This window comes from Apus apus, chromosome 2, assembly GCF_020740795.1.
Source record: "Apus apus isolate bApuApu2 chromosome 2, bApuApu2.pri.cur, whole genome shotgun sequence".
Classification (NCBI taxonomy): domain Eukaryota; kingdom Metazoa; phylum Chordata; class Aves; order Apodiformes; family Apodidae; genus Apus; species Apus apus.
In genome coordinates, this window is record NC_067283.1 from 56925445 (window position 1) to 56947515 (window position 22071).

At 37.9% G+C, this 22071-nt stretch overlaps 1 protein-coding gene across 1 annotated transcript in view; it reads left to right on the top strand.

Moving 5' to 3' along the window:
* The window catches only part of CNTNAP2 (contactin associated protein 2), a 1111126-nt gene that overhangs the window by 910381 nt on the left and 178674 nt on the right, over window positions 1–22071 (top strand). Inside the window, exon 15 of the mRNA XM_051611595.1 lies at window positions 21638–21765. Within this exon, the coding sequence (XP_051467555.1) occupies window positions 21638–21765 (128 nt within the window). The remainder of the gene's footprint in view (window positions 1–21637; window positions 21766–22071) is intronic.

The window sequence follows — 22071 nt, forward strand, 5'->3', positions numbered from 1 at the left end:
GGCTGAATGTGTTTTTTTTCACTGATAACAACAGATTAGGAGCTTGGGAGATGGGAATGATGGAGAGGTAAACTCCAGAGCAAGCTCAGCTGTGCTCAGAAGCACCTTTCAAAGTCTCCTTTACTTGTGCCTCAGTTCCACCATGGGACTCTCTGGGCTAGAGCCACAAACAAGGGCTCCATTAGACAAGGTTGTCTGCAAACACAAAAGGCCTGTTTTTTTTTCCTCAGTGTTCATCCTGTCATAAAGACAGGAAGAGTTGAGGCTGCTGGGTTTATGTAGACTTTGAAGGATAGTACCTGCTGCCCTGGAATTATCCCTGTACTTGTGTTGTATTGCTAATACAGAGCCCACAGCTAGTTTGGAATCAGGCAGACCCAGGATCACCTGCATTGCTCTTTCTCCTTGTGGAGGCATTCTGTGCAAGTACTGACAACACCTATATGTATGTATGTAACTCCTGAGACCTGGCAGGTCTGCAGCCTGAAACAATACAGGTTGAGGACACTACAGTTTGGGAATTCAATGAATTACATTACTCCTGTTTTCTATCCTTTTCCTCCTTTATTATTCACCTCCATGACTGGATTATGGCCTTGTTTTTAACAAGCTGATAACACTTGACATTTAGCTGTCATTCCACTCATTGATGTTAAAGGAAGTTTTTCACCAGATGCTTGTGGCTCAGAGCAGTGACCAAACAGCTAAGGAACTGAGTCTTAGCTTTCTCCAAAACTGGAAACACAAGAAAATACGGACATTGATGTGACATGACTGTTTGGCAAGTCTGCCTCAACTTTGTTGAAATAGCACCTTCTTACTTGGTGTTATATATTCAGTCCCATGCACTTATTTTGCAGTTACTGTGATTTTTCATCAGTACAAAACTAGCATATCTGAGCATAGGGAAACAGGAATCTGTACTTCTTCATGCATCATGAGCAGTCTTTTTAGCTTACTGCAAATGTAAAAACCTAGGCTGACCTCTAGGAACCTGCTAAAATGAAGATGTCCCATTTTACTTCAGGTTCATTCATTATTCAGTGCTGGCGGTAATGAATTAATTTAGAGAGGAGAGTGATGACAGGATGTGATCCCTGTTTATTAATTTGGTCTGTAAATTGCTGTAAGACAAAAAGGGAGTGTTCAGCCTGTTGCCATCCTCACTTTGGAGTGTTGCTATTCAGATTTTCCTGTGTTCAGCTGACCTCCGTTCCAGGCAGTCACAGACAATGGGTCTTATTCAGATATTTTTAAGTTACAGAATGATTCAATAGAGGTGCTGAAAAAAATCCATCAGAATTAGATATCTGTATTTAATACTTTCTGGGATATTCTTGCTATTGTTAGAAACATCCCATAGTTTTCAGAGTATTCTAAGAAATTTTTGAGAGGCTTGTGAATAAGCAGGTGAAAATGCAGAGATGTGATTATTTTCTAACATACAGATGATTTAAAATGTAATTTCCAGCATATTTTATTCTTATTGTTACTAAACTTCATTATCAATGTATGAGTGACAAATCAAGTGACCAAGAACAGAAATGTCTGCTATGTCTTGCCTAGAAACGTAAAGAGTTTGTAGTCTGAATGAAAAGCTTATGGTCTTAACTTTAAAGTAAATGACCTTAATGTCACAGCTTGTCAGATAAGGGCAGAGTATGCTGAGCACTGTGCACCACAGAACTTCCAGCTTCCAGTTATTTTCTCCTCCACCTTTTATTTGTGTGCTCACTTAAAAAGTAATGACTCTGCCCTCAGTGCCGTGCTATGAAGATGAAATCAGCCCAGTGCTGACCAGTCCAATGTATTTCACTCGGTGCCTGGCACTGCTTTGCTCCTGAAGAGAGTGCTTTGCTTTTCTTCTTAAATTGTAGGACTCCCCCCACTCTTTTGGTTTTGTTTATTGTTTGGGGTTTTTGTTGTTGTTTGTTGTGTTGTTTGGTTTTTTTTTCTGAATCAGTGCAATCCTACATAGAAAGCATCTGAAATATGTGACAATCTTCATCTGAAGGCATCTTCATCTGTAGATTAAGACTGTGGCTGTTATTACTATTAGCAGTCATATTTTAGCTGAAGCAGTCACAAGGGAAATTATCAAGCTGAAGGCATTAAGCCTCCAGTGTAAACAAAAGATATATTGTTTTCAGTGTGGCATACCAGGATGCATACACACACACCCACATATATATACACATATATATATGTAGAAGGGGGAGAAGAGGAAGAAAACATGCACATGGTGTAGAAGGGAGAGCCCAGAAGCTCGTAAGACACATTTTTTGGTATCAAGTCCCAGGCTTGATGGGGATATTTTCTTCAGAGCCACTGATCAAAATATGACAGTTCATCACTGAGATAGGAGCAAAACTTCAGCTCTTACAGGAAGAATTGTTCTTTGTCCTTTTCTCATTTTACCCAGCAGAAAGGCATGATAAAAAAAAAGACAAAAAAAAAAGGCAAGAACCACCTGCAGTGTTGCTGTTTGCCTGGAAACTATAGTTATATGCACAGTGCATAATTTTATTTTAAAGAGGTAGGTTGCTTGCACAGTCTGTGATAAACACTCAAAGCAATACAGTAAGCTGTCATAAAGTCTGCAAACTGAGCAATATAGGCAATTGTTCTAACAGCAAGAGAAGGGAAAAAATATTTTAGGGTTTTTTTGTTGGCTTTTCTTTTGTTTTCTGCAGTTAGACTTGTAAAAGAAGTTTAAATTCTATAAATTGTTTTAATATTGTGGACCAGGTATGGTTTATCATAGTTACCACTCATGTCTCCCTCCTGTTTGGGGTTTGCTTTCAAATTACTACTTACCTGTAATTAATCATGGCTAGACATTTTGTCCCAGCCCCAACCCCTCCCTCCCACTCAATTCTCCTGCTGTTTTTCTTTCCTCTGCCTCCTGTTCACATGCAGAATACTATAGGGATGTAAATGTAAGGTACGGGATCCCTGGATATCCCTTTAAGTTTGTAAGAGCTGTCTGAATATGCAATGGAATCTTTGTAAATAAGATCCAAGATAATTTGTTGCATTTTTATCTCGTGTTGTTTTCAACAGTCTGTAAATTTGCATTAAAATGCCGCATGGATTCTTTACACTAGAAGGGTGTCTTTATAAGCAAGCTTGCTGATGGGATTCAGATGGCTTTTTTCATATTTTGCTGAAGAAGAAGAAATGTTTTACTGGAATGAAATAGTTCTATGTAAACACATATCTTGGGATATGTATTCCTTTACATTATCACAAATACTATGTTTTGCTCAGCTTTTGGTCAGGCGGAAGTTGTTTACAAGATGATGTTAAATGTAGATTGAAGGAAACAAAATCTGTCTTTAGTTATAAATTGAGGTTTTTGCTTAAGTGACACGGTTGCCTGTATGGAAGTGCTCTAAGTATCTTAGTGTATACATATTTATTATATAAATTGTTAGAGCCAAATGAAAATGAAGAAAAAGCAAATTTCCAAGAAAGCTGGCAAATACAAAGAAAATAAGATAAAATCTGCTGACAGTGTTATAATGTGATAAAGAAAAAAATACACCAAATATAAAAAACCATATCTTTATGATACAACAGTTTTTTGTTGTATTGGAAAAGCATAGATTAATATGCAGTTATTGTTTCTATGAAACAAATTTTTTAAATCCTATCACTAAACATATAATCTCATATATAAAACCAGTTATTTGCTGGTTATGACATAAAATGTCATATTAACATTAACAGTCAACACTGTTAAATGACTGTTGATATAAAACATTTTGCAGAAGAGTGTGAATTTAAGTATCTTATGTCACATCTAAAATATTTATCCATTGTTCCTGAAATAAAATTATATCAGAATTGTTTACAAGATTTCATAAGACCCAAGAATCAAATCCAAACTCCTATTTCACACAGCACACGTACAGGTAATGCTCTAAAAACTGACATCTCCTGCTTCCATTTTGTTCAGTGAAAAAGCCCAGAAAAAAAATTTTGAATCACTGGTATTAAAAGCAGAAACTGTGAGTTCCTTTAAGGACCAAGAAAAAAGCCAACTAAATAGATAGCATCAGCTGATGTAAATTCCTTGAATCAAGCTAGTGGTAGTTGATGGCAAAAGTGAATAGAAAGCTCAGACCTAAAGGCTAAACAGGAAATACTGTCATTGTCTGACCTGAAAGCTGGAGGAGAGTAAAAAGATGTTGGGAATAAACAATGCTTTGCTTAACTCTAAGGTGAAGAATGGAGGAGTTCATTGAGGAAACTGAGCTGGGCAGCTGAAGTTTAAGTTTATTATATATTTTTGCTAAAGACAGATCAATTCAGAGACGCTTCGAGGGTGGTAAGGTTTGGCACTGTGCTCTTGTATACATACTCGTGGGGGTCAGATCATAGAGTAATTCAGTCTGCAAGTGGCCTCCAGGGATCACCTAGTCTGACCTGCTGCACAGGGATGATGGAATCAGACTGAGTGGCTGACTCTTTTTGAGTCCTGAACACCTCAAAGGATGGAGATCTGTAGCAGGATGCTCCATCTCTCAGTGTGCCTGCATTCGTTTCCCTTTATGGGCCCGAAGTGGAACCATTCCCATGGGAAAAGACCTAGCAAGCAAAATCCCTCTGGACAACCTGTGCTAGTGTTTGACAACTCTCATGATTAATTTTTTTTCCTTATATCAAATTGGAATTTCCCATGTTTCAGCTTGAGTTGATTCTCTCTTTGTCTGTATGGGTGTGTGTGTATACCTCTCTCTATTAATACAAAGAGCTTGTTCTCATAACGTGAAGGCAGTGTAAGGACAACAGGGCACTTCCCAAAGTGCAGCATTATATTTAAACCAGCTATTGCTGACTAAACCAACTATTTCTAACAACCTTTTGTAGAAGTAGATCTCTGCCCTGTTTCCATGAAAGAGCACTATAGTTACAGAAACAATGAAAAAAAATATAAGTAGGAAAAGGTTAGTGTCCAATTGCTTTTATAGCAAATGGGTAAGATATACCATTTTAGCTCTAATATATCCAGCAAGCTGTCAAAGCTGAATATTGAAGTGTCCAGCTGCAGACGTTGCAGAGGTTAGGCTTTAAAATACTAGGATATTCCAGCTGTTTTCTTCCCATATTTGTTAATTGATGCGCTCTTGCTGGATTTCATGCGTTTCCTGAAATCTGTGAACTTGATTTCATTGAAAAATTATGCAGCAGTTTTACAATTGACTATAAAGTCCTCATAAGATTACAGGCCTAAGAATTTCTGTGTTTTGAGAGAAGGCAAAGAGAGTACTGTGATTCAAAATGTGCTTATTTGTTGATACATTTTTGCCTAGCAGAGGATAGACAACAAAAAAAAGAAAAAAAAATAAAATCCCTCAGTAAGTAGGAAAAAAGAATGGCATCTGGGAACAGATGCCTCTGTCTGACAGCTGGCTTTGTTAGTTAGACAAATTCAGCAGTTTTCTGGTGGATTATGAGTTAGTTCACTTTCTGTGTGCAAGTGGTCTGAAGAAGTTGCAGTTTATTGTAAAATTCAGGGTCTGTTTCTTCCCTGGCTCTCTCGCAGTTTTGCTCTTGCCATCTGCAAACTGAAGCAAAAATGTATGCAAAACTTTATTTTGTTCTTGCTTTCATTGTTGTGATGTAGTTCAGCTTTAGTTGCTAAGTAAGTTGTGTGGTTTTTGAATGTGCTGCTCTTGCATTTTACTACTTAAAATATTTATGCTGAATCAGTCTTTTGACTGAGAGATTTTTATATGGTGCACTTATTTGTGGATGGTAAGCACAGAAATGTGTGGATGAAATAGCAAGTCTGCAGGGGGAAGTGGATATACTGGTTATTGAATCTCTAATTATATCTTAGGTTTATTTGTACAATAAAGAAAATAATTTTTTTGGTTTTTTAGCCTACCAGTTCAATCTTAGTGAAGAAATGTGGATAATAACATCTACACAAAGACTGTTAAGACCTAAATACACAGGCCTTATACAAAGTTGTTTTGGTGGAGGTTTCTCATCTGACCATCATATACATGGAATGTATGGTGTTCTTGGAAGAATGATCCAAGGCTTTTCATTCTGGGTGTGCATAATGACAGGACGTCAAAGGTGGTTGAAGGCAGAAGACTGTCTTACGCCCCCTCACAAGAATAGACTTGCTGAGAGCAGTTGTAGTCGGACTCCAGTAGTGGGGGAAGGAAGCCACAAAATCTTAAGAAAAGGGAGTCACAACTATACAGACATGTAAGGCAACTATATAAACTCTCCTAAGAAGATAATTAAAAAAAAAACCACAACCTTTTTATAGCAGCAAACAACAAAAGGCAATGAGAAAAAAATATGATACATTATGATTTAATTAGGGGTTAGGTGAAATGTGGAAAAGCTGAAGAGGGAAAAATGGGCTTGTGAGAAAGTGGAAGAGCAGGATCAAGACATTGAGCATTATCAAATGTGGGAATTAAATCACAGGGAGATGGGTTTTTGGCAGAAACTAATCCTAAAATGGCTATTACTTCTGAAAGTTAACCGTACAATTGGCATTAGTTTGACAGTATCTGTATATCGTTGCATCATATTATGTACATGTACTATGAAAAAGCAGAAAATGGAATCAGATAGTTGAGTTTCATAATCATTTAGAGGAAGTACTGACTTTCCTTGTGGTCAGAAAAGACCAAATATAATAATAGGTCATTGATCCTCACTGGGATCTAGGGCTGTATTGCATTAAAATAAAATAATTAATAATTGTCAATGTAAGTAATGCAACTCTCATATGCTTGCCTCAGAGGAGAAACAAGTGTGCTAACAACACATCATAAATTAAATCTTGGTTATAAAAATTTTTTTAAAGTATACTGTTTCATATCTAAGTGTCAGTACTGATACAGATCACTTTCAGGTTTCATCCACTATCGTAGAATCATAGAGTCACTTAAGCTGGAAAAGACTTTTAAGATCATCGAGTCCAATGATTAACCCTACTCTACCAAGTCCAGCACTAAGCCATATTCCCAAGGGCCACATCTAGATGACTTTTAAACACATCCAGGCTGGTGACTCAGCCACCTCCCTGGGCAGCCTGTTCCAATGCCTGACAACCCTTTCTGTAAAGAAGTTCCTCCTAATGTCTAGTCTAAACCTCCCCTGGTGCAGCTTGAGGCCGTTCCCTCTTGTTCTGTCATCACTTACTTGTGAGAAGAGACCAGTGGTGCATAATAGCTCCACAACCTTCCCTGGCACCAAGGTCAGACTGACAGGTCTGTAGTTCCCTGGATCCTCTTTTTGGCCTTTCTTGTGGATGGGTACCATATTTGCTACCCTCCAGTCCACTGAGACCTCCCCAGTTAGCCAGGACTGCTGGTAAATCTGTTTCAGAAGAGTGCAAACAATATTGTACAGAAACTTGTTCTCTGTATTTTTGAATATTTGCCATTTCTGCTTGCTCTTCATTCTGAGGAGACTCCTAAATCTCCTTTGTCTCATTACACACGTGCAGAAGTTACAGATGTGGCAATGCCACTTTTTCTCAGTCCACTTAGCACCTTCACTTTTGTCATGGTAGGAAGAAGGTCTTATTGTCAAAGGGAGAGAGGCTTTTTTCACCAGGTGGAAATATGATAGTGTTGAAAACTGCAAATTCCAAAATAGTTTAAATCAAATATATATTTGAACTTTCTATAATGGACCTTACTAAACTAATAATGTAGACTGTTTGGATTCATTTGAAAGAAAACCAGCTTTATCCAAGGGACAACATACTCAAAACATAGGGAAACTGATTCAATTTCTCATCATTGGCAACAGAAATCCATCATTAGTATAGAGAATGGAGAAGGCATTTCCCCATGAATGGGACTTTATGGAGAGGCATGCTCCAGGGCTGAAGATTTTGAGGGAGATTTTATTAGCACTGCTGCATGCTATTACTTCTTTAGAAAATGGATTGCCACTAAAACTGCAAAGAATGAAATCTGACACTTCATCGTAATTCTGCTCTTCTTGGGGAATTGCATCATTTTTTTTATCGGTGATGTCATACACAGCTCCATCAATCTGGAAACTTTATGTAACTTCAGTTGTTAAGACAGGTATCCTTGTCATCTTTACACATAAATATCCCACATTTTTTCTTACCAAAAAGACCTCAAAGATCTGCTTTGACAGTAAGGCCTGTCAGCTTCACAAACTACAAATTGTTTTTTGGTAGGCGCTTGTTTTACACTTCTTTGCAAGTAATAGTAGAATGACTAATAATTAGAATCATAGAAAGATCATATAGTTCCAACCCCCCTGCTTGGGCAGGGACACCTTCCAGTAGAGACTTTCATTTGAAGTGTTGTCTACCATAATTCAGAATTTCCTGGAAAACAAAGAAGCTTACCATATCTCAAGGATTTTCAACACAAAAAGAAAATGTTAATAATGCATAATAGAACTGCCAGAGTGCCAATTGACTTTTATTTTAATTATAAATCCCTAGAAAAGGTCTGATCTCAAGGAAATGCAAGTTTCATGGTGGTACTAAGTAATCTTCTATTGTGTTAAATCTTCATCTTCGGTCAAGGATGTGAACACAAAACAGAAATGAGGGAATGGAATCAATTGCAAGTCTTGTCACAGCATAAATTGAATGATGAAAACCGGAGGCTGCCCCTGTAAACAAAATGGTTATTTTTTGAAAAGACTCAACCAGTTGCCCAGTTCATGCTCACTCTTGCTGTTGATGTGGAAATATTATTGTTCCATAATTCATAGAACATTAAACGGTTATTATTTTTGGCAACACTAATTTTTAGGGATATTTACAAGTTTCTGTAATGATTACTGAAGGTTAATCTAAGTGGTTATTCCACTGTTCAAGAGTTCAACACACCAGCTGATCTTTTATACCTTCCCTTACTTAGAAAACAACTAACTCATACCTTTCTGTTTCTGAACTTCCCTTCCTTAAAGATGGGAACATAGTCTACTCATTTAACTCTTACTTATTTTATGCCCTTAAGATCTTCCTTCAAGAATGTAATACCTTGCTTAGAAGAAAACGGGGTAGTTTCACTGGGTATTGTTTCATGCACATGGGCCCACTTTTAGTAATTTTGTAGAGGAAAAACAAGAAGGGAAGTTCACGTAGAATAGAACACCATTGACATGGCTACATGGTGCACGGGAGCATAGCACAGACACCAAAAGCTAGTACAGACCTTTTAGCTGGTATAAGACCAGATTAGAACAGGGAGGTGGGAAAGTACAACTTCACACAGCCACTGCTAAACTTTTGGAACTTGCTGCCAGAGGAGGCTGTGTAAGCAGATGTCATTATTTGGTTCAGAGAAGGATTTAACAGATTGAAGGAAAACAGGTCCTTTGATGGATACTGTAAGCACTGGGCAGTCTGTAACATTTTTAATGTAATCATGATAGATGGTGGGGGAGTGAAAGGTTAATGTGTGACAGAAGTGGACAAAGCTCACATGCTTGTCCTGAGTAGTGTCTCTTATTGCCACTGTCCACAGCAGGATGATGGAGCAGATGGATTGTTCTTTTGATTCTACAAGACATTTCTTCTATTCTTACATTCTTCAGAAGGCTTTTGGCAAGGCTTGTTTGCTCAGCCATGGTTCTTGCCCATGGTGCCAGGCTGCTTTTCAGGACTAAACAACAATCTTTGCTCACTGTTATGTGCACGCAGTAGTTGGGGTTAGCAGCAGCTCATTTGTCTCTGCATTGTCTTCCCTCTCTTATGTGCTAAAATGTAGTAATATCATTTTCTCTAAAAGTGCATTGAGGTAAACATTGGTGATGAAGAAATTCTAGCAGACATTAATGAACGCAAAAAATAATGTCCTGTAATTAAAATATTTACAAATGTACTAAGCCTGGAAACGATGATTTCTAGCCATCAGTAATGGCTAAATGAAATAGCTTTTGGATAAGACTATTGGACAAGAACAGCCAAAGTCTTCTGAATTTGGAATGTTGTTGTGGTTTAACCCCAGCAGGCAACTAATCCCCTGACAGCCACTGGCTCACACCCCATTGTTGGAAAGGAGGAGACAATTGGAAATGTTCCTGGGTCTCAGTAAAGACAGTTTAATATCTAAAGCAAAAACTGCGTGCATGATCAAAGCAAAATAAGGAATTTATTTTCTGTCCCAGCTGTGTTCCCTTCCAGCATCTTCTTGCACCTCCAGCCTACTCACTGCTTGGGCAGCGTGAGAAGCAGGAAAAGCCTTGACACTCTGTAAGCACTGCTCAGCAGTAACATAATAACATATTCCTGTGATATCAATACCGTTTTGGTCACAATCCAAAACATAGCCTGGCAGGAGCTACTGTGAAGAAAATTAACTCTATCCCAGCCAAAACCAGTGTAAATCTGATGAGATCCTGCAGAAGATTGGGTGATGTAACTCCATATAGTAGCAGACACCTGTCCTCAGTGACTGCAACCTCTCCTGTGTTGCGTATGTAGTCTCTGCATACAGGTAGAAGTTACAGATTTTTTTGTTATTCTTACATCCATGAGGTAACTTTTTATCTCACAGATAAGACAAGAAGCCTCTGCAATAAACTACATTAAGCCATCAGAAAATAGAAGATACATCAAAACTTGGCAAATTAATATACTTAAACCATTAAAATGGAGCACAAAATTGTCAAGGCTCTTGGTGCACCAGCTGCAAATACTCTGAGCCCTAAGCCTTTGTACCCAAAGTACTACATTTTAATTTCTGTCATCATGTAATACTAACAAAAACACCACAGTATGAAAGATCAGAGAAGCACTATCTGGTTACTTCAAGGTCAGCTTCCTCATTGCTTGGAGTCCTGAAAAGCACCATTGCTATGGATAAGGCAGGGGGCTGTGGTGTTAGGACTTCTCACCCACTTCATCATCAGCCTTCTTTGGCTGCAATCATATTGTCATGAGTTGTTAGAAACCCATGGCCCAGAGCCTTTTCAGTCCACACAGGCAGGGCTGTGACAGCACACTATGCAGAAAAAAAGTGTTGTGGGGGTTCATCAACTATTATGCTAAGAAAAGACAGGCTCAGATCAGAAGCAGCTTAGTTCCCCCTCTGCTTCTGCTCTCATGAAACCCCACCTGGAGTACTGTGTCCAGTTCTGTGGCCCCCCAACACGGGAAGGACATGGGCCTGTTGGAGTGAGTCCAGAGGAGGGCCACAAAGATGATCAGAGGGCTGGAGCACAGGCTGATAGACAGGTTGTTCAGCCTGGAGAAGAGAAAGCTCTGGGAAATGCTTAGAGCTTCTTCCAGTACCTGAAGAGGCTACAGGAAAGCTAAGGAGGAGTTTTTCACAAGGGCTTGTAGCCATAAGACAAGGGGGGATGGCTTTAAACTGGAATAGCTTAGGTTCAGGTCAGACTTTAGGAGGAAATTCTTTAGTGTCAGGGTGGTGAAACACTGGCACAGGTTGCCCAGGGAGGCTGTGGATGCCCCCTGCCTGGAAGTGCTCAAGGCCAGGCTGGATGGGCCCTTGAGCAACCTGATCCAGTGGGAGGTGTCCCTGCCAGTGCAGGGAGTTGGATCTAGATGATCTTTAAGGTCCCTTCCAACCTAAAACAGTCTATGATTCTATGAAACTGGGTTAAGAAATTAACATTGAGTGCTGCTGAGTTTGCTTTAGTCTTTTGTTGAGGAAAAAGGGATGATGTGTAAGATAAGGAGAGTTGAGATCAAAGGCTAACAAGTAGTATAATGGAAATCCATCAGAGCAAGATAGTGGAGTGATCTGGCTAATTAATAGGTCACTAATCCTATATTAAGTGTGGTCAAGAAAACGCTAAACAAAAACTTTACATCCTACAGTCAGTGTACTGCAGCAAATCAGATTTTTCTAAACAAGAGCATCTGCATTTTGCCTAATATTTCACAACAATTATAGCATGCCATCCCTTCCCGCCAGCTCAAGTCCTAATCTTGGTCACTCAGCTGTCTCATAATGCTGTGAGTAAATGCAGTGAGAGAACTTCTAGCTACTGCCCTGCAGAACCCAGCTGCCTCTGGAGGCGACACAGTTGTACATATTGCAGGAATATAACTTTTTTAAACTGCAGTAAGTACCATGTTTAGTGTCCTTTCTCATTTCCCCTGTGACTGTAATATACGAGCATGGATCAACAAACGTAGACAGGAGGTAAGGGTATCAGAAGAACATGAAAAGGCCATACATAAAGAAACTAACCTATGAATAAAGTTGCATATCATTGCAAAACAAGGTCATTTCTTCTTAGCAAAAGCATGAAAAAAAAAACCTAATTAAAATGAAATTCATTCTGAGAGACATATGTGCATGTTTACAAGCAGGGGGATAGTGACAAGTATCCATGTTTTGGTTGTGCTTTATAGCAAAGTGTTTGCATAATGAAAAAAGACATCTGTTAATTACCTCTATGCTGCACCATTGCTTTAAATGTGCTTGTATATCTTGGAACATTCAGTTTCAGATAATTATTTCTGATGAATGGGAGTATATTTAAAATGTTTTGTAGTGAGAGATTTAATTATTCTTCTAACTAGAGCACTTTTATTATATTCTCAGCAAATGTAGTACCATTGTGTGTACAGCACAATTTGCAGATAACCTTGTGAAGTCTTTTGCTGGATTTTTTTTTATAATTTTAAATTTTTTTGCAATGTCTGTTAATAATTTCTTCTTCATTTGGCTGTGGCGTGGCTTGATGTTGGAAACATCTGTTTGCTCCCCATCTTGGATGTGTAGCAAGAGTACAAGGGGTAATGGCTTCAAAGTGGAAGAGTGTAGCTTTAGGTTAGACATTAGAAAGAAATTCTTTAGTGTGAGGCTTGTGAGACACTGAAACAGGTAGCCCAGGGAAGTGTTCAAGGCAAGGTTGGATGGGGCTTTGAGCATCATCATCTAATGGGAAGTGTCCCTGCCTGTGGCAGGGGCGTTGGATCTAGATGATCCTTAAGGTCCTGTACAACCCAAACCATTCTGTGATTCTATGATCCTGTGATTATATCCTTATCATTTCCATAACACTTTATGGGGTCTACCTAAATAGGTCAAACCAAACAAGAACATTATTACAACAACATCAAAAAAACTGTGAACTGGATTACTTCACTAAATTGAGAAATGTTTTTAAAACATTTAGGTAAAAACAGAATTTACTTTGAAACCATTTTACTAATAATTTTACAGTTACAAACAACTTCTTTAGTTATTTGACAAACAAAATAAATATATAAAATAATGAATACATACAGTACATAAATAAATACATAAATAAAAATTTGTAGGATCACTGATTCCAGCTCTGGACAGCAGTAGGTTAAGAAGTTCTCATGCTGAGTAAGGAGCTACAGATGTACAAGCTGTATGGTACACAGTAAACACTAAATAAAACTGGTCATCTGTCCTGCTGGGGTAAATGCCCCTTTGAAAGAAGCATCACTCTTGTGGGTTTGCCTTCTTCTGCACACCTGTGCAAGTAAAATGGGAAGCAGTCTTGTGGGGCTGAGACTGGAGAGAAATTTCAAGTACAATGTTATAATTACCTCCAATGGCTGTAAGGAAACTGAGGTCTTCTGAGGGGATAAAATTAGCACATGATGTGCAATACCATAAAAATACAGTATTTCAAGAACAAGAACTTATTATAGATACAGAAAGTAGGATGCTGTGGTTGTTGCAATTAAAGGTCAAGGTCAGTCAGAATAGAAAGAGCTTGCAGAAAAATAGGCTCAAATAGCTACATTTTCTTGAAAATGAGTGCAGACATGGTTGGGGTCTTTACAGAACAGAAATAATAGCTGCACAGTATATTTTCTTGATATTTTACTTTTAATAGTAATAGTGTATGACATTACTTCTTTCCCCATATTTTGTCTCTTTATTGGCTATTAAGGTAAGTTATTATTTAGAAGGAGGGTGCTGGTATGCCTATGTTCCATGTCCAGCAAGTAACATATTTTTTCTTTGTCTTCCAAAATACCACCTGTGATAAGGAGGTAGGATAAATTTAGGTTTTTACAGAGAGCCAAATCCAACAAACTGGAATACAACATCTTTTATGTAAGACACCCTTATGCTTATTAACAAACTATTTTACAGAAGCCCTGAAGTAAGGCTAAAAGGGCTCAGATATCACCTATATTAGGGATAAATAAGCCCAAATGAAACAAGTTTGGCATAAAAAGACAAGGAAGAGGATAAGAATGAAAATTGCTTACCAGGAACTACAAATTCAGAAGACAGAATCAACCTACTTATCACTTGTATGAAGGAGATTTTGTGAAGTTATCTAACCAAGCACTCTGTTCCAAGGTGTGATCAACCTAGATTTTTTCCCAAAATATTTGGTGTCATAGCTTTACAAACAACTGAAGTGGTGAGCTAAATCACAGCACTCTTCTGTTCCCCATGGTGCTTTTATGTGAAGTGTAGGTTGTATGAGGTGTATGCATAGATGTGATGTAAGAATGTAAGGCAGTGTCAGTGAAAGAGTGGGAGTAATGGTAGATGTTTATACAACCAGGTTTTACTGACCTTTTCTAGGTTCCATACTTCATTAAGTTTTCTGGACCAAATTCAACACTAAATTACACACTTTTAGTACCTTACTGAACTCAACAGGCATATAGGGGGCTGAAGTCAGCATTAACTATAGCCATCTGTTATTTTGTCATGCCAAACTCAATTATTTTTATTTATTTCTTTCAGTCATACGAAATAAAACTGTCAAAGTTGTCAGGAACTCCAAGAAATGAAGCCTGTAAGCTGCTGCTCTGAGATTTTTAACATTTCCTCCAATACAGATCCTTGTGCCTTAAAAATCCTGTCAGAAGGACATTTGTTCTGATAGTTTGGTAGGACATAACCCAAAGGCTTGTGAGTAGAAGAACAGACAACTGCAAAGAATTCATAATTTATCTGCATAGATCTTGCAACAGTGCATTCAATAGTACAGATATTAAAACTACTTGAAATGGGTGGTAAAACTCAATATAGTCCATTATTTTCTCCCCTCAGAGCTAAGGTAGCCTGCTGTTTCATGGGAAATTTCAGGATGTGTGAATGGATGATGGAATGAACACAGGTTTCTCTTTGTCAAAGTGATGAGGAAGAAAGACATTTAACTGTCTGGGACATGTTGAATAATTGAATGGATGTTTTAATTTGTTGTCCGTCATTTCATTACACCTGTTGAGAACAAGAGTTTTCTCACTTTTCTGTCTTTTAAAAAAAATTAAAACTTTTCTAGAGATGAGTAGAAAACTTCTTTGCCATTGTGAATTGTGTGTTATTTTGTAATATTTTTATTTTTAATTATTATATTTCAAAAGATCTTTTGAATTTTGAAATATTTTATGATAAAAAAAAATTAGACTGTTTAGAAAATACCAAAAGGAATTTTTGCCTAACTTTTAAAAGCAAGCTATTTGCCCTCTCCCATGTCAATTTTTCTTGGAAAATTCCTGTAGCAACCTATTTCAGCCCTTGGTCCACAGGATAACTTTCTTTTCTTGGCTTAAGCTGAGCCTCAAGTAACTTGCCTCTATAATCACCCAGGGTGGAAGGGACATCCCAATACAAGATTCAGCATTTCTCCCAAAGGAAATGCCACACACATTCCCTGTCCCACTTAAAAGATTTTGAAACTGGGACCAAAAGGTGATTAAATTTTTGACATATGCAAAGATCTAGAGGTGCTGAAGATCAGTTGCAGCATAGTAGGATTCCTAGAGTCCATTCTTAAAATATCTTGGTGTAGAAAAAACTAACAATCAAGTCAGAGGAGTTGGTGCACCCTAAAAGAAGAAGAGCCTCAAATTTCATTTTTTCTGGGAAAGAACACTGAAGAAATAAAGTTCATAAGAGGAACTGCTCTGCTGGAAGGATAAAACCTTCTGTCTCCACTGTTTTGTTGGAAGGAGAACATGAGCAAATCCTCAGCAGGGACAGATTCTCTTCTGGAATTGATCCATATCATTCAAAAAGAAAACAGAGCCCAGTTTGCTATCTCCATTATTCATTTTGCTATGGTGATTCAGTTTGTCACAAACTTGTATTTGAGAGGAAAGTCCTTTCAGGCAAGAGCCCTGTACAATCAATCTAAATTATCTCGATCTCCTTCCTGATAGGTATTTCAAATAAGCTGTTTTTCTCATTGTTTTCTCAATGTATCTCACTTCATATTTCTAGCACATATGGAATTAGGAAGTGGCATATCTTCTGGACTTCAGCTTTCCTTCTGAGTTACCTGAGGTGTCTGTGTCTCATCTCTTGCCAAGCAGAGAAAAGAGAAAAGGGAAAAAATGGAGCAGACTTCCTATCAACTTCTTAATGCAGAAACTCTCACTAAACTGCATACATAAATTCTGTAGTGATACAGTTTCACCACCAGGCATCTTAAGTTGTTCAACTCGATCCCACACAACTGGTCATACTAGAAAGTGTTGTTTAAAAACTGTCTTTGGAAAACTCAAAGTTCAGGGGAGAGATAGCCTGTGTAAAGTGAAAAAGGCGATCTGAGTCTCCATCCTAGCAACAAATGTGAAATAAATATATCTTTACATGGCTAATTTAAGCTGGTTTCTTCTTCAAAGAAGGTTTGAAGTTACTGGAAGTGACTTGTGAAGTTACTTAAGTGACTTGTGCTAAATGCAACTTCCAGTGTGTCTTTTGTATAGTTTGTTGTCATGGAGGATATTTTAAATTTGTTCATAATTCTTTTAGTGGGACTATTTGTGAATATAATGTTTGTGTATTATGTGATTTGCTGCAATCTATTCAATCTTTTATCATTTCTAAGCAAGGATTCCTTATCCCTGCTGCACCATCAGACTCTTTTATTTGATATATCTTTTCGAATAGATAGCAAATGATAGACTTGTTTATGGTAGTAATTTGGATGCTGGGATCAGATAGTTTTTAATCATGTTGTTTGGATTTTCAGGAAATGAGTGCTCTCAAAATAAAAATATTATTGAGAGCTCTCAAAAATAAGAACTCAGACTGCTTCCCTATTTTATTTCTGCATCTTCCACTGAAACAAATGCCTTGCAAACTCCTGTTTGCATGTGGCTAGCAGCTGTACCTGTACATAAGCTTGTCTTACCCAACCGAAACAGTTGTTACATTGTAATTAAATGCATGTGGCTGGCACTTTTATCATTTTTACCAGAGAAGCTTCACTGCCTTAAGATGAATCTCAATTGTAAGAGGTCAAACTTCACCTTCAATTGCTGTTAAGAATATGAGAACATCATCTTTTATAGGACCTCAGCTTGTCCAGTACCAGTGTGAAAAAAAACTTTAACTGAGTTATGATTTCCTGACAGTTTATGTGATCCCATATAGTGATGAGAAACTGTCCATAATACCCATTGGCAGCCAGATGAAGGGTGAGTCATTAGCTCCAACTTAATGTATAAGGTATCTGAGGGAACGATATGTGGAAAAGGGACAAGAGATCTGTCCTTTAGACCAGCAAATTCAAGTGGACATCAAAGTTTTCAGCATGGAGTATATTGTTGCATTTTGGAGTTCCCAAGAAGGGCAGAGCCATGGGAACAGGGTGAATCTAAGAAAGTATGGCTTTTGTGCTGCCTGGTATGTGCATTTAAAAGTTAACTATATTTTATCAAAACCTCTCAAAATTAGCTAGTTCTGCTTTAATCCTAGCTTTTATTAGCCCTGATTTTAATCCTGTTAATTAGAGCTTGCGTATTTCCAAGCAAGTCATTTCCAGATTATTAAGGCTGCTGCCAAAATTGCATTGTTTATTAAGCACTTTGTTCAAAAACAAATAAAATTCTTGCCAGATATTTTTGGAAGAGAGAAGATACTAACACTTGGCATGTCTTTATCTTTCACCTTGAATGTTTTTACAGGCATTCATTTGCAGATATTAGCTGGACTAAACTACTTTATACCTCTCAGATAGATTATGGAAATACAGGGATTACAACAGGGGTGCTTGCATAGTAAAAAGCTGGGTCTTGTGAGAGGTGGACAATTGTACACCTTTGAAACTGGAATAATTGGGAGTTTGTATTCTTCAAACCACTGCTAATAGAGAATGTGCTTGACACGGCACTTCCAATCCAGTAGGTGTTTTATTTGTATTCTCAAACCTATTCCAGTTCCTAAGGTCATGTAAGCATACCTTTTAAATTAAGCCCATTCCTGTCGGGATTATGTTCTTCATGTTTTTTCCTATGAAGGACTGGACTGATAATGAATAGGTGTCTAACAAAATTGGAGAAAATAAATTACTCCAGCAACAGAAGTCTAGTTGTATGAAATCATTATAAACAAATTATTATAAACAAATTAATCGTGAGACAGAATCTTATCATTACTTTGAATGTGTCATTTGCTGGTATATGCATAATGCATTTCTTTTTTACATACCACAGAATGCTTATAAAGAGTAAGTAGATGATGATAATCAAAACAATTATAAATCTTGCACTAATATCTGCTGCTTTCATTCAAAAGCACCCTGAAGCACTCTGCAGACTGTTATATATAGGAAATAAGAAATAGAAAATTACACTGAGATTTCAATCAATAACTCCTGGTAATAATTACAGGATTTGATCAGTTTCATTCATCTCCCATTTGGCTATTAATAGGAATATGACACCCTCTGAATTCAGTCTTTATTCTTTTAAGGGGATTTTCTTTGGTGAAGAAAAACTTCAGAGACTTTCTGCACCCTCTTAATGTGCAAAGTCTTTAAATACAGGCAGAAGCATTATCACTTGCAGGAACTGAGTGTTCCAGCTGTGATTATTTCTAAGTATGTAGCAAAAGTCAAGCATTATAATGAGTCTTTGGTTTATAACTTTTTTTACTTTCTCAGCACTGATTAGTATGTCCTGGGGAACTATAAGTACCTTAGAAAGGCATAACAGAGCCACTCAGTCTCTTGAGTGTGTTTGTCTTTTTGGAGCACACATGGGCCAAAAGTTATTGTTACCCCTTTCTTGTTAGGATTGAACAAACTATGCAGGTTCTGATGGAGGAAAGAAACCTTATTTCACTCAACTCTACGTCATAATTGTATCATAGAATCACAGAATCATAGAATCATAGAACCATAGAATGCTTTGAGTTGGAAGAGACCTTAAGTTCCAACCCCTCTGCATGGGCAGGGACACCTCCCGTTGGATCAGGTTGCTCAAAGCCCCATCCAGCCTGGCCTTGAACACTTTCAGGGAGGGGGCATCCACAACCTCCCTGGGCTCCTCCAGACTGGTTTTGAACCATTCTCCACCCAGCCTGTATTTGTGCTCAGGATTGCCCTGACCCAGCTGCAGGACCTTGTACTTGGCCTTCTTGAACTTCATGCAGTTTGCATGAGCCCACATCTCAAGCCTGTCAAGGCCCCTCTGGATGGCATAAGACCAGTACTCCCAGCCTTCGATACCTCCTGTTCAGGGAGAATGCGTTTCCTACAATGGTGAGACAAGTAAGCATTTATCAGAAGATAAAGCTATTCCTGAAAAGAATAATATTTAGTTTTATTGTCATGGCTAGAGCTTTAAAGTGACCATATCACTAAATGCATAAAATATTAAAATAAGTAGGAACATGATCATTAAAGAGGGAAGAAATTGCTACGGCTCCTTTTTGTTTCCTTCAAAGGAAGTGAAAGCTATTGGTGACAGAAAAAGGGCTCCATTTTACATCCTTATTTGGAGCTGAAACACTAGCTGTTTTTGTGAGAGAGGAAGGTAAGAAGAGAAATGCCAATAGTTTTCTTTTTACCGCTCTTTGAAGAATTCATTATTTTAAATAGATACATCCATCTTTAAAGCATTCTTTGAGAGAGTAGCAATCAGCAGAGCAAGTCAGTCTCAGAGGAAAAATCTCGGAAAGAGCAAAGTGATGACCTACATTTATCCTCTATGAGAAGGGAGTGGGTCCCATGGATACAGGTCTTTAGCAGAGATGGAAGGTTAGGTCTACATACTTGGCTTTGTTATTCACTCTTTTCTTTCTTGAAAGGAAAGTCCTTTAATCTCCCTTTTCTTAACATCACCTGTCTCCAAGCAGATCCATGTAATACCTTTCTAAAGGGCACTGCATTCTGTGGATGAAAAGCAGTAAACCACAACCTAGCACACTATTCAGAAGCAGCCTGTGAGGATTACTCCTCTCCATTTTCCTTCCTTTCCAGCAGTCCCCTGTAGCAGCCTCACCAGCATAGCTCCTTGTATATCTGTGTCCAACCAGAGGGTTAATTGTCTCAACCAGCAAAGGTCCATGGAGAAGGGCAAATGCTCTGAAGGAGGAGAGCATACAGATTAAGGAAAACAATAAACTACCATTTGAGGTACTTTAGTAATTAAATCTCTAATTACTCTCTTCATCACATGGAACAGACATGAGTTCCAATGAGCTGTCTTTCAAAAACGTGATGGTTATTTACTTCATTACTTTAGTTTCACTTCTTTTAAAAAGAGTGTTTTGCCTTCCACCTCTTCAGAAGGACACAGTGAGGATGGTGACTGTAGACACTGCTGGAATATACTGCTGCGCTACTGGAAAACTCCAGCACTACCTGCTGTGCTTCCCAGTTGTTAGCAATCTAATGAGCCAGATCACAGAGTCACCCAAGTTAGAGATGAAGAATTTCAGGTTCCTGAAATCCTTACCAGTTCCCAGTTATATTCATACTGTGCACTTCAGTAACTTTTCCAGATCATGAATTCATCCTTCATCCTACGGTATTTTTGAACAAATGAGTTGATATTTAAATCAGAAAGTTGCTTACTTTAGATATCCGTTGTCTGGCAAGGTACAGCTAAAAAGAAAAAATTTTAAAAAGGTAAGAGTAAACCAGATTAATTGCTTTTTCTTTCTCTTACTTTCTTTTGTATCATAAAGTGTAGTCTTAACTGTATGTATAGTGCATTTTTTCCTGCATGGATATTTTTGGCATTGCATGTTTATGTCCAATAAAAATAAATAAATAAATAGATAGATAGATAGATAAATAAATAATTTTTTTAAAAGCACTGGAGAGGTAAGGTACAATTAATTTTGGGTTTTGATTTAGTTTCTCTTTAGAAGAAACAGCTCTCAACACTCACTCCAGTTGGATTCAGCACTTGCAATGCTAAAGAAAAAAAATTGTGTATGTATTTATGATTTGGTCTAGACATGAAGAAGGCACCAGGTTACTCACTGCAGTTGAAATGAGAAGCTTTTAGATATGATTCTAAATTGAATTTTCATAATCTTGCTAACTAAAATGGGGTTTGAGCTGCATACTTGTGGTTTAAAACACAAGTTCGGATTTTTTTTTTTATTTATTTATGCACTTAGTGTTAGCAAGATCAGCAGCAACGTGTTACCTGCTAGTATGGAGCTGGTCAGCCTAGAAAGCAGGGAGACTCACAGAAGCCAAGCTGTGCCCTGGACTGGCCACAAAGCAAGCTGTGTTCCTAGGTGACACTAACTGCTCTCTATCCATTTTCCAGTGAACTGATGTTGTTTGAGACAGGTTTTTAGACAGTAACGTGTGCTGGACTAGCATACCTGTGTTTTTGGTGCTTAGTTCATTGAACAATAATAGTGATCAAGGAAATTATTTAAATATTTAAATGTATTTCACAATCTTTTCCTTCTTCTCTGTAATTCAGGAGAAAAGACACTGGGATGTTGTCATACAAAGAGCACCTGCCAGTGAGTCAGGTAGTGGTTGGAGACATTGACCGCCCTGGATCTGAAGCCAAGATATCTGTGGGTCCCGTGCGTTGTCAAGGAGATTGTAAGTCACCTGGGTTTCTTCCACTTACTAACTGGGTAGAAAGCAAACTAAATTGGAAACTGGTAACTTTGGTAGGCACCTCATGCAACTTTAGAGAAGTGGTTGTCTACTCAGAGACTTTTCTATGAAAGCAGGATGTGATTTGAGAAACATTGTCTAGGAAAGTGCACATATAATGGCTCATCTTTGCATTTAAAATATTTATATATCTGTATTTTATGGCAAGTGTGGCAATGTTGATTATTCATCTGAGTTTATGTGGATACAAGCAGTAATACAGATTGCATAAGAATATCTCTCAACATC